Here is a 13,112-nt window from a genome sequence, read left to right on the forward strand (position 1 = left end):
GAGTACGTGTACACGGGAGGAATGTCCTTCTGATTCCCTGATTACGTTTGTGGTTGGATTGTTCTAGGCTTAGACAACTGTGGTGCTAACAAGAAAGGTAATGCTATCTATGGAAGGCATGACAGTTCAGAAAGAGCTGTGTGTGACCCTGAGCAGTCTCGGTCCCCAAGAAATCTGCCGGGTGCCACGTCCTTTCTGTTTTTAAGACTCACAGAATCTCGTGCTCTAGCCCCCTGGAACGCCTCACGTACTGTCCACGGCTCTGTATGGGCACCGGCCCTCTTGGGGTGGCTTTTACCCAGCTGAAGAGCTCCGATACATTCACTAATGCCTAGGTGCTTTCAGATGCACTCGCGGTGTTCTGTGTCACCACTGAATTGTATTTTACAGTGTTCGTTAATGTTTAAATGTCTTTCCAGCCCCCCTTTAAGTAGTGAGTAGCTTTCTCTTCTAGGGTCTACTTCCTTTTTCTCTCTCAGAATCTGGAATCAGACAAGGCACTGCTGTGCAGCTTGGGTCATACCCAGTATGACAGTAGGTCATGGTGTAATTAAAGCCAGGTGTGTGCCTGGAGTCGCCCTTCTTCTCGAAGCTTTTTCCTGTCTGATTCTGGTTTGGGTAATTTAAAAAATACCCCTTTGTCCTTCACTGAGTTAATAAATGAAATTCTTTGGCAGTTAGAGAGCTAACTTCCTGCTTTATCTGTGATTATTTCTATGTATATTTGTAAGTTTTATGTCAAAGTTTTGGTTACTGTAGATTATATTGGTGTTGAGCACACTTGTGAGGTGTAGAGAACATTTCCCCATTTTACCATCTTTCAGCCGTCACTGTGATCCGTGTCTCGGTAACTCATGGCACATTAGACATCAAGATGTACTAGTGTCTGCTGAATCGCAGCAGACACACCAGATCATATTCTATTTAATTCTGTGTTCATATATTGTAGATTCCATAAGCTGTGTTCACTTTTACATGTGCGTCCTGCACATAGTAGGCACTTAATGTCCCTCTACCTGGGTAGTCCAGTAAGCACTGTGGCACAGTCAGGTCTTTTCTCCATGAATTTATTTGATTAACGCATTATACATGTTTTGGAAGGTTATTGAAGAAATTGAAGAAATGATGCAGGAGTCACCAGACCTAGAAGACGATGAGACCCCCACACAGTCAGACCGGCTCTCCATGCTCTCCCAGGAGATTCAGACTCTCAAGAGCTCTAGCATGAGCAGCTGTGAAGAGCGTAAGAGACCCTCCCTCCATCAGTCTCCGTGCCTTCTGTCTACATCCAACACAGAATGTCACCATCTTCAGAGAGCTTTGATTTTCTCAGGTCCTCTGGCCATATAATTCCCTGCACATACTTTCGCCATTGTTCAGGACTCTGTTGTACTTTCTTCAAGCCTGGGATTAGTTTGCTTTTGGGAGAATTTTATGCAGACTGGGTCGCTTCAACAACCTGAGTTTATTTCCTGGTTGTTCTGATAAGTCTCAGGTCCAAGGTTAAGGGTTTGCTCCTCCCAAGGCCTCCTCCTGGTCTGTAGGTGGCCATCCTTTCCCCGGGCTTCCTTCCGTACATACCAGTGTCCCACGCTTCTTCATCTTCCTGTAAGACACTGGTCACATTAGATTGAGGACCAGCCTCGTACCTCATTTTCACTTAGTTGTCTCTGTAAATATTTCAAGCCCTGGTGTATTCCACAGTACTGCGGGTTAAGACTTCAGCATGTAGTTTTGGGAGAGAAAGTTAGATCATAAAAAGCAAGATAGTAATCTATTTATTGAAAGGAATTCCTAAGTTTACAAACAGTTGCCTTTGATGTAGCTTTGAAGAATTTTGGGAAGTGAGATTTTCTTAGAGTTGGATCTGTGTCTGTATATGACCACACTGGACTGTAAATACCATGTGGTTGGTTGTCCTGAAGAGGTTCTGAATAGCCATCCCCAGCACGGATTGCCCTGAGACTGGCTCTGGTGCTGGCGTTGATGCATCCTGATTATCGCCTAGTTCCCTGCTGGGTAAGATCCTCTTAGGATCTGGGTTTGTATCTGTGGCCTGCCCAGAAGTCTGAGGCTGGGCCGCCTTAATCCCTTTGTGTTATGTGGTTTCTTTTTAACCTTTGAAAGGTTCTCTGACACACTACATTTTCCCCCTCTGATGTGATTTGGCCATAGCTCTGTAGATAAACCCTTAGCATTGCTGGGGTACTAAATCCAAAATCCAGTCTTGATATGATAAGATATAGGAAGTATGTATTAGTTAGCATTCTGAGAAAGTTCCTCAGACTGTGCAGCTTAGACAGTGGAATTTACCTTCTCAGAGCTTTGTAGGACAGGTGTTAAAATCCAGCTCCTTGGCTTGTAGCTGGGGACAACTGTGCTCTCCTTGGGTTTTCAGGAAGTCATCTTTGTCCTCCCTCTTCCTTCTGTAAAGATAGCAGTTACATCGTGTTAAAGTCCACAGAATAAACTCATTTTCACTTTATGGCCTTTCTCAATCCTTCCCTCCAGCTCACCCAGTCCCATTTCGAGGTGCAGACATTAGGGCTTCAGCAGTGGCCTCCTGGCTCCCTGCTTTGCAGTGTGAGGGAGGAACTGAAGTGACCTCCATGGACTGCCCCTCCTCTCATCCTCCCGGTTTTCAGCCAGATTCATGAGAGGAGGCGGCATATAGTACTGAACAAGCATTTCGTTTGATCCTGTCAGAACTGCTCTTTTCCCAGAACCCTGCCTGGTTGCTTGTCAGTTTGTGTCCCTTCCCTCTGCTTCTGTGTTTGTTCTTTTCCTCAGACTAGCTTCATTTCAGTCTTGACTATAGTACTGTTTCTGGGATGCTTGATTTATACACAAAAAAATGGTTACTTTTTAAAAATCTCAGCTGAGTACTTTACTCACCTCACCTCTATGTACCCACCAGAGCCTCTTAGTTTCTGAGAAGATCCCAAAGTGTGTATTTGCTTAGATTTGATTTGCCCTTTGGTTTAAAACACCCATGATGCTGCCTTGAAATAGTCGCATCTCAATGTTCGATATACTTTGTTTCTGGCCACAGGAGTGAAAAGGCTGTCAGTGTCTGAGCTAAACGAACTGCTGGAAGAAATTGAGACGGCCATTAAGGAGTACTCTGAGGAGCTAGTGCAGCAGTTGGCCCTGAGAGATGAGCTGGAGTTTGAGAAGGAAGTGGAGAACAGCTTTATTTCTGCTCTGATTGAAGTGCAGAACAAGCAGAAAGAACACAAGGAGACAGCCAAGAAGAAGAAGAAGCTCAAAAATGGCAGCTCTCAGAATGGGAGGAATGAGAGAAGTCACATGCCAGGCACAGTAAGTGATGTGTGCAGGAAGCCCCTGATGCTGTCCACTGGTAGCTGCAGTGTTGAGCCTCTCACCAGAGCACCACTGGGACTTGGCTAGCACCTGCTTCCTCAGCTCCTCCAGGAAGGTTTCTTAGTGATGCTTACTGTGCTGTCTGGGTGTCTCTGCACCTCAGTGTGTGGGGCCAGTCAGTGGAAGAAGAGAAAGGACAGGACGATGTCTTCAAGCGAAGAGGACTGGCCAGCAGCCACTCCTCACTACCTCAGAATGATAGTTGTAGTGACCAGTTTGGCTGGTATGCTTATGAGTGGTTCTGTTTTCTTGTCTGGGGGCTATATTATAAGAAATGAAGAGAGTCCTTTCAGGGACAGCTGAGAACTGTGCTGAACCTAAATGTAAACAGGTTTCTAGTGACTCATCAGAGGCTGTGGGTGGCAGCTGGGTGACATCAGCCACTTGGCTGTGTAACTGAAGTATTACTGACAGGTGAGAGCATATTGGAATATTTGAAACCTTAAGCCTTCATAAAAGGTATTTTGTTTTCTAAAGTGATTTCATTGGTTAAACTTCATCATAAATATTATCAGTCAGTTCTCTACCATTTGTGTGTGTGTGTGTGTGTGTGTGTGTGTGTGTGTGTGTGTGTGTGTGTGTGTGAACAGTTGGGGTACTGTATAGTCCTACCCTGACTTCATATCTGAACAAATGTTGGTTCCATTTTTAGAGTAGAAAAGTTGGTTCATTTTTCTAAAATGAACATTTTTGTCGATTACAATATAACATAGTAATACATGTTACAAACTGCTCATTATGGTTTAAAGTAATAGATGTTTTCTCTTTAAGTCTTGAATTATGTACCAGAGAATGAAATCTTATTGACAGATGCTGATAGGATCCTAGGAGGAGAATCTAGTTGCTAGGTAGCTGGGTCACCAATGTGTGGGTAATTCATTATCTCACCATGTGGTCCATTAATAATATGGCCAATAACATGAATAAATCCACATTTTCTTAGTGTGACGCCCATTTGTAGAATTCTAGAAAGAATAGAACTTACAAATTCACGTTGAAGGATTCTGATGAATTTAGTTTTTGAAAATACTGATTGAAAAGATGTCTGTTTAGTATTTGTTTGACTATACTGTCCTGGAACATTTACTTTAAAATATCAAGGATAATATTTTCATTTGCATGTAGTATTTTAATAAAAATATACCTATTTTAAGTTGCCTATTATGGTATTGGGATTAAGTGAAATGCTTAGTTGGTAAATCCTAGCATGGTTGGTAATTTCTCCATAACTGGTGTTAGGGATTACATGCAAATCCTGTATTTATTGGTGTTAACACTTGGCTGAGAAAAACAAATTTATCCCTAGAGGGGTTTAAAGACTTCTTTTTGTAATTCCCATATAAATAGGGTTAGCATGGCTCCATTGTGTAATTTTGTACAGTATTTATACCGAGAACTGGATTTGTCAAGACAGCAGGGGAGTTACAGTTAAACCTTTATTGGACTTGAAATAAAGTCATACAAAACCCCATTTATTTTTTCATAGTATTTGAACTCATGAAGTTGCTTCCTGGTCCTGATCTACTGTTTGTGTTAAAAACTTCAGTCAGGTAACGGCCTGGCTCAACTCTGAAACTGGTTTCCTGTGTCTTATTTTAGCTCAAATGCCAGAGGAAAACCGTCCTGTCTGTAACACAGACATCCTGAACCTGGTGATTCTGAAGATAGTTATAGGTGGTGCACAAGTGGCCATTTGGGTAAATGGATTGCTGGATACTTCATGTAACATGTGGTTGTGGCACATGACTCACTGAGTGGACTATCAACAGCAATACTCATTCAATAACTGGTATCTCCATGGACACGCGTGCGTTGCCTGTTTTTCCAGTGACATCACTCTTTTCCCTCCCATCAGTGCCTTTGAACGTTTCCTTGGATGTGGAACAACTTCCTTTTGTTTTCAACAGTGCTTTATAGTTTTACAACAACACATATACCCGCTTACAGTTGGTGTAGTATGCCCTAAAGGCCAGCTTGTTCTCTTAGGTCCAGGTGATGAACTCCGATGAAATATCTGCTGGGAGTAGATAAGGATTAGACATCCAGCTCTTGTCCTCCAGCATGTTTTGTTTCAAACATTTGCCCAAGAAAAAAATTGAGTAAATGTTTGGGCTGCTGTCTAGAGAATTAGAACATTTTATCAGGGCATGAGATTGTATTGGATAGTAAGGGAAATAATGCATATCTTATAAAAGTGAAGTGTTACTGTGGTTTGAGTGTAAAATTTTAAAGTAGTAATATGTATGAGGTAGTATGACCGTGTGCGTTCACTGGGCAATCTTGCGGACTATTCCTTGTGCCAGGCACTGTTCAAGATACAGTGGAGACTAAGCCAGGCCAAGCGTATGCATTGAGCACAGATTCTTCAGGGAGAAGACTGATAGAAACAACCAGCCAACAAGTAAACATACAAAAGGATGCTTGACCTTTGTGATGTCAGTGGAAGCAAATGCCTCGAAACAGGGCTGGCTGAGTAAGATGGTTGAGCTGCTGCTCAGTCATTGTGGATGTGGTGGTTGCTTCTGCTTCTCTGCTATGGTCAGGGATTGACAGAGGCTTGTCAGCCCCTCTCCCAATCTCGGTTTGGAAGGGCATTTAGAAGAGTCAGTCTTGTTGCAGTGTGATTTGGGACAGCAGGGGGCTTGATGCTGCTTTCCCTTGTTTTGAGCACCTGGAGCAGCACTTGGATGGTAGAGGCTGGTCTGGGGGTGCTTCTGCTTCGCAGGATGCTGTGATCGGATGCCTAGGTGAAGGCATGCCCCTTTATGGTTCTCCAGACTTTTCCGCAGCAGGCTTTCCCTCACCTGACTCTTTGCCTTTCCCTTCCTGTTTCTGTTTTTAAACTCATCCTTCAAAATTATGGTCAAGCATTGTCTTCTGCTCTTTAAACCTTCTTCAAGGACTCCTCCTTCAACACAGAATGGACTAGATGCCTCCTCTCTTGGGGTTAGTATGATACCTTTTAATTACTTCTAGTAGCATCGAAATACCAATCTTGTTTATTTATGTGCCCATCTCTGTGATGCTTTGTTGAAGATAGGACATTTAGTTTTGCTTTCTTAGTGTTTTTAGGCCCAGTATAAGGTACCTAGTGCATTTCTGTGGACAAATAAGAGATTGATGATCTACATCTGTGTCTTGAATCTATGTGTCTGGTGACAGCTCCACAGAAGCTAAGAATCTCTGAATCCTGCCCCGCCATTCTGGATGTAGAGACTTAAGTTTCAGGTTTAATGACATACTATGTCTAAGATTACAATATACCCTGAGAAAATGTTAGTTATTGTATATGACTAAAATGTTAGTTATTGTATATGACTACCTGCTTGCCAGACATTCTGCTTGGAGATCTCTCATAGTAATCTGACATTTGTATTGTGAAACCATGGTTAGTGTAACTAGTTCACTCATACAGACTCATTGAAATTAATAGAATTCTAACTTTTCACATTGTTAACAATATGAGGAGATGGTTTGCTAGTACTTGCCAGAAGCAAAGGTATGATTGACCTTTTCAAATGCACTGATCTGGTAGGAAGTTGTGGTTTGGTGCATTCGTCTCCCTCGTGTGTTGCCTATGCTGTAGTAATTGAGATGGTTCTTATGTGTATTTGAGGTGCAGATTCTTCAGCTGCTGTCGTACCAGGTTGTGTTGTAGTCATTGGCTCCAACCTCCATGTCATACACAGTGCAGGCTCCTGAAGGGCTCATTTGCAGCTTATCAGTGCCTCACTCACCTCTAGTGGATTCAGACTGACTCCCAGAAGGTTTGGAGTTTGGATTTGAATTAATATTATTCCCACAGGATTATTTTTTTGGTGGGAAGGGGAGTGGGAGAGCCAGGCTCCTGTTTATATCAGACATTTTCACAGATCATTAACTTTTAGAGGCACTTCCCTTGGGCACAAAAACAAGTTGAAATATTCCAGGATATGTTTTAATTCAGTTGCTCCTATACCTGCAGAATTATCTCAAGCTTGAAAGACACTGTTGTTTACCTGCCTCTGTAATCGTGTGGATGAAAAGGGACATATCCTTTCAGATCCATGAATCTTTGGTTTACAGGACAGGTGGGAGGTGTCTTACTCTCAGTCTTTGACTGCAAAGATATTACTCTTTAGATATCTTTTCTGTTTGGTCTAATCACTTCGAACTTTCTAGAGAGTTTAGAGTCTTATTACTCTTTTTTTTTTAATTGGACATTTTATGTATTCATATTTCAAATGTTATCCCCTTTCCAGTCTCAACACCCTGGCATTCCCCTACACTGGGAAAATGAGCCTTCTCAGGACCAAGGGCCTCTCCTCCTATTGTTGCCAGACAATGCCATCCTCTGCTACATATTCGTCTGAAGCCATGGGTACCTCCATGTATACTCTTTGGTTGGTAGTTTAGTCCCTGAGGGTTCTGGGGAATCTGGTTGATTGATATTATTGTTCTTCCCATGGGGTTGCAACCTCCTTTGGCTCCTTTAGTCCTTTCTCTAACTCCTCCATTGCAGTCCCCATGCTCAGTGTTATGATTACCTGCAAGCATCCTCATCTGAATCAGTAAGGCTCTGGTAGAGCCTCTCAGGAGAAATCCATATCAGGCTCCTGTCAGCAAGCACTTGTTGGCATCAGCAATAGTGACTGGGTTTGGTGTCTGTATATGAGATGGATCCCCAGGTGGGGAGGTCTCTGGATGGCCTTTCCTTCAGTCTCTGCTCCACTCTTTGTCCCTGTATTTCCTTCTGTGACTATTTTGTTCCCCCTTCTAAGAAGAACTGAAGCAGCCACATTTTGGTTTTTCTTTCTTCTTGAGCTTCATGTGGTCTGTGAATTGTGTGCTCTTTTGTGACTGGGTTATCTCAGAATGATATTTTCTAGTTCCATCCATTTGCCTAAGAATTTCATGAAGTCATTGTTTTTAATAGCTGAGTAGGAGGAAAATTTATTAAGTGGTTTAACTTGGTAAGCTCGCCTCTAATGATGCTTGGGAGATTAGCAAGAGGTAACTGATAAATTCTAGAGAAAGCAGGAAACTTGAATATAGATGATTGTACATTACGGTTTTTGACATAGAGAAGATGGTCGCTTAAAGATGAGAAGAGCTAGCTGGATGGAAAAAGCTCTTCCTTGGATGTTTTCTCCCACAGATGCATTGCTTTGTTTCTGATGCTCCTTATTATGACAGTTGGACAATTTACTTTGTCTCTCCCTGTCTTGCAAGAGTACCCCCACTGATAGTTTCCCATTTAATATTGTTCAAAGCTGACATTAAGGCAAGAGAATTTTGTTTTCATTTAGACAGTCACTACTAGATCACTTGGAAATTACTTTAATTCTAGTTCTCAACCTAAAAGGTATATTCTGACATATCTACTTGAAACTTTGGCTTTTGTTTGGAAAAATAAAAGTACCAGGAACCCCCTTTTCCCTTTCCTTAATTTGGAATTTTTAAATGAACCTTTGCAAAGGTAGCAAAGCAGATTGCTACTGCCCCACATTTCTTCTCCATCTATTTTATAAATAAAGTTTTATTGAAACACAGCCATATCTATTCATCTTCTTGGTACCTGTGACTCTTTTTATACTGTGGAGACAGAGTTAAAGTGTTCCATTGGAGGCTGTGTGGCCAGCAAAGCCTAGGATCTTACTCTCTCTCTGACCTTGTACAGAGACTGCTGGCCAGCTCTTTATTTGAATTGAGTATACTTAATATTAGGGGAAGGGACTGGAGAGGGCGCAATAGTTAAGAAAGTTTGCTCTTTCAGAGGACCTCAAATCATTTCCAGCACCCTTATCAGTTGGTTCACAGCCATTTCTAACTCTATGGGATCCAATGATCTCTTTGGCCTCCAAGGGTATTTCATGCATGCAGTTCACATATATACGTGCAGGCAAGATATGCATACGCATAAATAAAAAGAAATATTTTCTAAAATTTAGAGGGAAAATATAAACTCAATTTGGATTTGATACTACACTTGATCTTAGCCAAAAGGCCGAGAAGCGATCAATTTGGATTTGAATAGACAGACCATAACATATAATTCATATAAAATGTTGCCCTGTTCTGTCCTAAGGTTTTGCTATTTAGCACTTCTTCAGTAGCCTGAGTTTAGGTTACAAGATGGCCATGCATTGACCTATCCATCTTCAAGCCTCACAAGCTCCTGGGCCAACTACAGACCTTTGTTCTATGTATGTCTAAGCTAGTAGCCCAGCAAGGGACCTGGTAGGTAGACCAGTTGTCTCTATTTGAAAATAAATAAAAGGAATAACTATGATGGATGTTGTCTGGGCACAGTTTTCCCACGTAGTGGTAGAAGATGATTTAACAGAAAATAATGGAGAAGGCACTGATTGATCCTTTCCTTTTTAAACAGTTATCCGTGAAAGGATAGTTTTGTCTTGTATCCCTCAAATCCAAATATTAATATATTTTCGACAATAATTTGTGGATGATAATTGATAGTATTTCTTTTCTCTCTTTCCCTCACTCCTCCTCGTCCTCATGTCCTCTCTCTTTCCTTCCTACCCTTCTTCCTTCTTTCCTCCCTTGCTTCTTTGGGATTAAACCTGGGGCTTTACACATGCCAGGCAGGGGTTGAACAGCTAAGTTATACTCTGTACTTTCCTTTATCGTGAAGAACATCTCCTAAGAGTTAGTATTTATCTGCTTTGGATAATTCAAATTTTCAAACTTGGATATAAGGGTTTTTGAAGAGAAACTTTGGCGGAATTCTCTTAAACTTTACACTTCACATTGAAACTATTTAACTTTCTTAAAGTATTTAAACAAGGTATCACCTGGAGCTCTCTTATGTAGATCAGGCTGGCCCCCAACTGACTGAGATCCTCCTGCTTCTGCCTCTCAAATGCTGGGGTTAAGGGCGTGTGCCCCTCACTCAACTCCACTTTCACAGCTCAGGCAGTATCCGCTATCTGAACATTTGTACTTGGTAGTTTTCATTCTATTGCTTTTCATTTTTCCTCATACCTTTCTAATATTATTATTATTTTTTGCTTAATTTTAAGAAATTTGTTTTATAAAAAAGTCCCTAAAACTACTATTTAGTTAGTACTCGATGATTGTTAAACTATCTAATCTGACGTGATTTGTGGGGAATGGAAATGTCTTCAAATTAAATTATTTTTAAATTATGTGTATATTTCACACCACTTCAGTACCTGTTGCTCACCCACAGAGGCCAGAGAAGGTGTTATGTTCCCTGGAGCTTGAGTTTCAGAGGGAGGCGCTGGGATTTGAACTCAGGACCTCTGGAAGGGCAGCCAGTGCTCTTAACCACTGAGCCATCTCTCCAGCCATATTTCGCCCTCTTCTGAGTTCCCCAAGCATAAGAATATTAGTGGCAGAAGGGAAGATGAGAATGAGTATAAAAGTCAGTGAAAAGCTCCCCTTATTCATTTATGTTTTTTCCTGACACAGCTTTGGTTCTATAAGTTTGGAAGCTGCTCTGCCTGGTTAGAGACCGAGTGGGTCAGCTCAGATGAGGCACAGAGCAGGCCCTCAGGCAGAAATAGCTCAAGTCTTCTGGTCTCCTTCTTCTTCTTTTTTTTTTTTTTTTTTTGTTCTTTTTTTTGGAGCTGGGGACCGAACCCAGGGCCTTGCGCTTCCTAGGTAAGCGCTCTACCACTGAGCTAAATCCCCAACCCCTCTGGTCTCCTTCTTAGCTTTGCTTTTCCCTGTGTTGAATATGTTCGTTGTTTGTTTGTTACTTGACTTACTGAAATGTCCTGTGTAGAAAGAGCTGATGAAGAGAATTATAGAGAGTACCGGACAGACTCCAGCATCGTGTCTGGTTCTTACTGCTTTCGAGTTTGCAGGAACTTTTCCGATTCTCTTCACTGTTCATGAAGACCCTCACAGCTTGAGCTGATTTCTGGATCTTATTTCTTCCTGTGCTCTCCAGTCCGTTCTGCTCTGGCCTGCAGTCAGGAGCCCAGTGTTTCTCAGTCATCATCTCATTTCTCTTTGGACAACTTGATGCAGTTTCTGTTGTTCTGGACAAATGGAAGAGGACGCCATGATTTCTTTTGGAAATGATGCCTGTTATTCCAGCCCTCTGTAAATGAATAGAGTCCACACTTCTCAAAAACATTGATCTTTTCTAAGCTCATTGCTGAGTTCTTCCTGTGCACTACTTCATTTTAAACTGCACAACAGCCCCACAAAGAATATTAACAATATTCTTACTGCTGAGTCCTGAATAAGCAAATGTTAGGTCTACAGAGGCCTTAGCTCAAGGAAATAGCAGGTACGGAGAGAGTTATCTAGAGGTGGTGGAGGAATCTAGAGTGCAGAGCTCTCCAGAGGGAAGAGCTAGGAATGGCTTACTGTTTTTCCTTTGGGCCACGCAGGCAGGTTGTACACGGGCTCAGAGCTCTTACCTCCTCTCTATCTTTTAGATCTCGCTTACACTGTGTTTGTTGCTCCTGGTTTTGTCTGAGGAAAGTTTTCAGAGAATGGATGTTTTTGAGATTCTTAATCCATACTCTTGCCAGGGAAGGAAATGGTCAGAGGCAACTGAATGGTCCGTGCTACTGAAGCCTCTGTGTTCTATGCCAAATAACCCCTTCCTTCCCCCAGCCTTGCCACAGACGTTGGTATTTTGTCTGTAGCAAGGGCAACAATAAGGCAAATGCTGTAATGCTGAATCACCTTCCTGCCTATGTAGGCGTTCATGCAAAACATTCCATTCCGAGCAGGGCATTTTGTGGAAATACAAACTCCTTCCTAAAGATGCCATGGGAGATAACATGATAACATAGAACCAGAACTTTCCCCACTGTGTCACTTTTGCGCTGGGCCATTTGGATTTTCTGCCTGGTAAGTGGGAATGCTAAATTGAATGGAGGGAAAACTGGTTCCTGACACTCCTAATATTTTCATTAATCTTATTGATTCATTTTAATGAAAGTATAACAGAGCTCCAGCATCATTCCTGTCTGTCAGCATTCATGGCCTTGAGACTTAGCGGCCAGTGCCTTGACATATCTGTAGCCCCTCATTTTGAGAAGTGGTGAGCAGAGAAATGCCCCTACTTCCTCTCCCCACTCTTTCCCTCTCATTTAATGAAGTTTAGCTATGGAAAGAATCCTTACTCTGGTCCAGGTTAGCAACATAACCACTAATAATACTGCCTCTGGTCACCAGGTTGTTAAGTGTAGCATTTCTAGGTGACATGATGCTCTTAAAAAGTCATTCTAAATTGTCTCTGAAACTTTACCTTCTAAAATTAATTTTATCCAAGTATGTGTGTTTTTTAAACTTTAGTTTTGTATTGTTTTGTTTTTTAAAGGATGAAGCAGTTGAGAGGCAGGCTCTATCCTTGGTCTACGGAGTTCTTTCCAGTTCTTCCCGTCCCCTACCTCCTTCCCTTGCTGTGTTCTCTCACTCTTGTGCCTCTCCGACCTTCTGCCTCACTGAGCTGCTGCTGCTCCCAGTAGCCTGGGTGTTGAGTTCTTAGTTGCTAGTTGCTACATCTCTTCACAAATCATGTCACTGCGGTATTTTGCCTGACTTTGTTAATCTTGTGTTGATTTCCTAGATTCGATTCTCCATGCTTCACTCCTTTGATCAATAATTTTGTGTCCCATCATGCCACCATTCTCTGCTCACTCTTACATGGCTTTTTTCTTTTGGGTCATTTTTCTTTCTCTCTTCTAAGAGGCAGAGGCCTTGTTATCTGGTAAAAATTTTCCTGGCTCAGAGGCTCTTGG

At 42.0% G+C, this 13,112-nt stretch overlaps 1 protein-coding gene, 1 long non-coding RNA gene and 1 pseudogene across 7 annotated transcripts in view; 1 reads left to right on the forward strand and 2 right to left on the reverse strand.

Annotated features, from left to right (window-relative positions):
- Nucleotides 1-13,112, forward strand: part of Fez2 (fasciculation and elongation protein zeta 2) — a 39,948-nt gene that overhangs the window by 14,200 nt on the left and 12,636 nt on the right. For 3 of the 6 annotated variants that reach the window (XR_015622175.1, NM_053600.3, NM_001414905.1), the window contains exons 4-5: nt 1,102-1,243; nt 3,053-3,321. Coding sequence is in view for 3 of the 6 variants with exons in the window: in NM_053600.3 (NP_446052.2) it covers nt 1,102-1,243; nt 3,053-3,321 (411 nt within the window). In the remaining 3 variants the exon portion in view is untranslated. Of the gene's footprint in view, nt 1-1,101; nt 1,244-3,052; nt 3,322-4,983; nt 9,285-13,112 lie in introns of those variants that run through there. The other 3 variants (XR_015622176.1, XR_015622177.1, XM_087554910.1) reach the window with 2 other exon arrangements.
- On the reverse strand, nt 1,054-11,852 carry LOC148005087 (uncharacterized). Its single transcript, XR_015622229.1, has 4 exons — nt 11,781-11,852; nt 11,118-11,393; nt 2,314-2,426; nt 1,054-1,606 (listed from the first exon to the last, which is right to left on the reverse strand). It is a non-coding gene; the product is annotated as an uncharacterized LOC148005087 (long non-coding RNA).
- Nucleotides 9,225-9,382, reverse strand: LOC120093475 (U2 spliceosomal RNA; annotated as a pseudogene).

The sequence above is a fragment of the Rattus norvegicus genome, chromosome 6 (assembly GCF_021556685.1).
Source record: "Rattus norvegicus strain SHRSP/BbbUtx chromosome 6, alternate assembly SHRSP_T2T, whole genome shotgun sequence".
Lineage (NCBI taxonomy): Eukaryota > Metazoa > Chordata > Mammalia > Rodentia > Muridae > Rattus > Rattus norvegicus.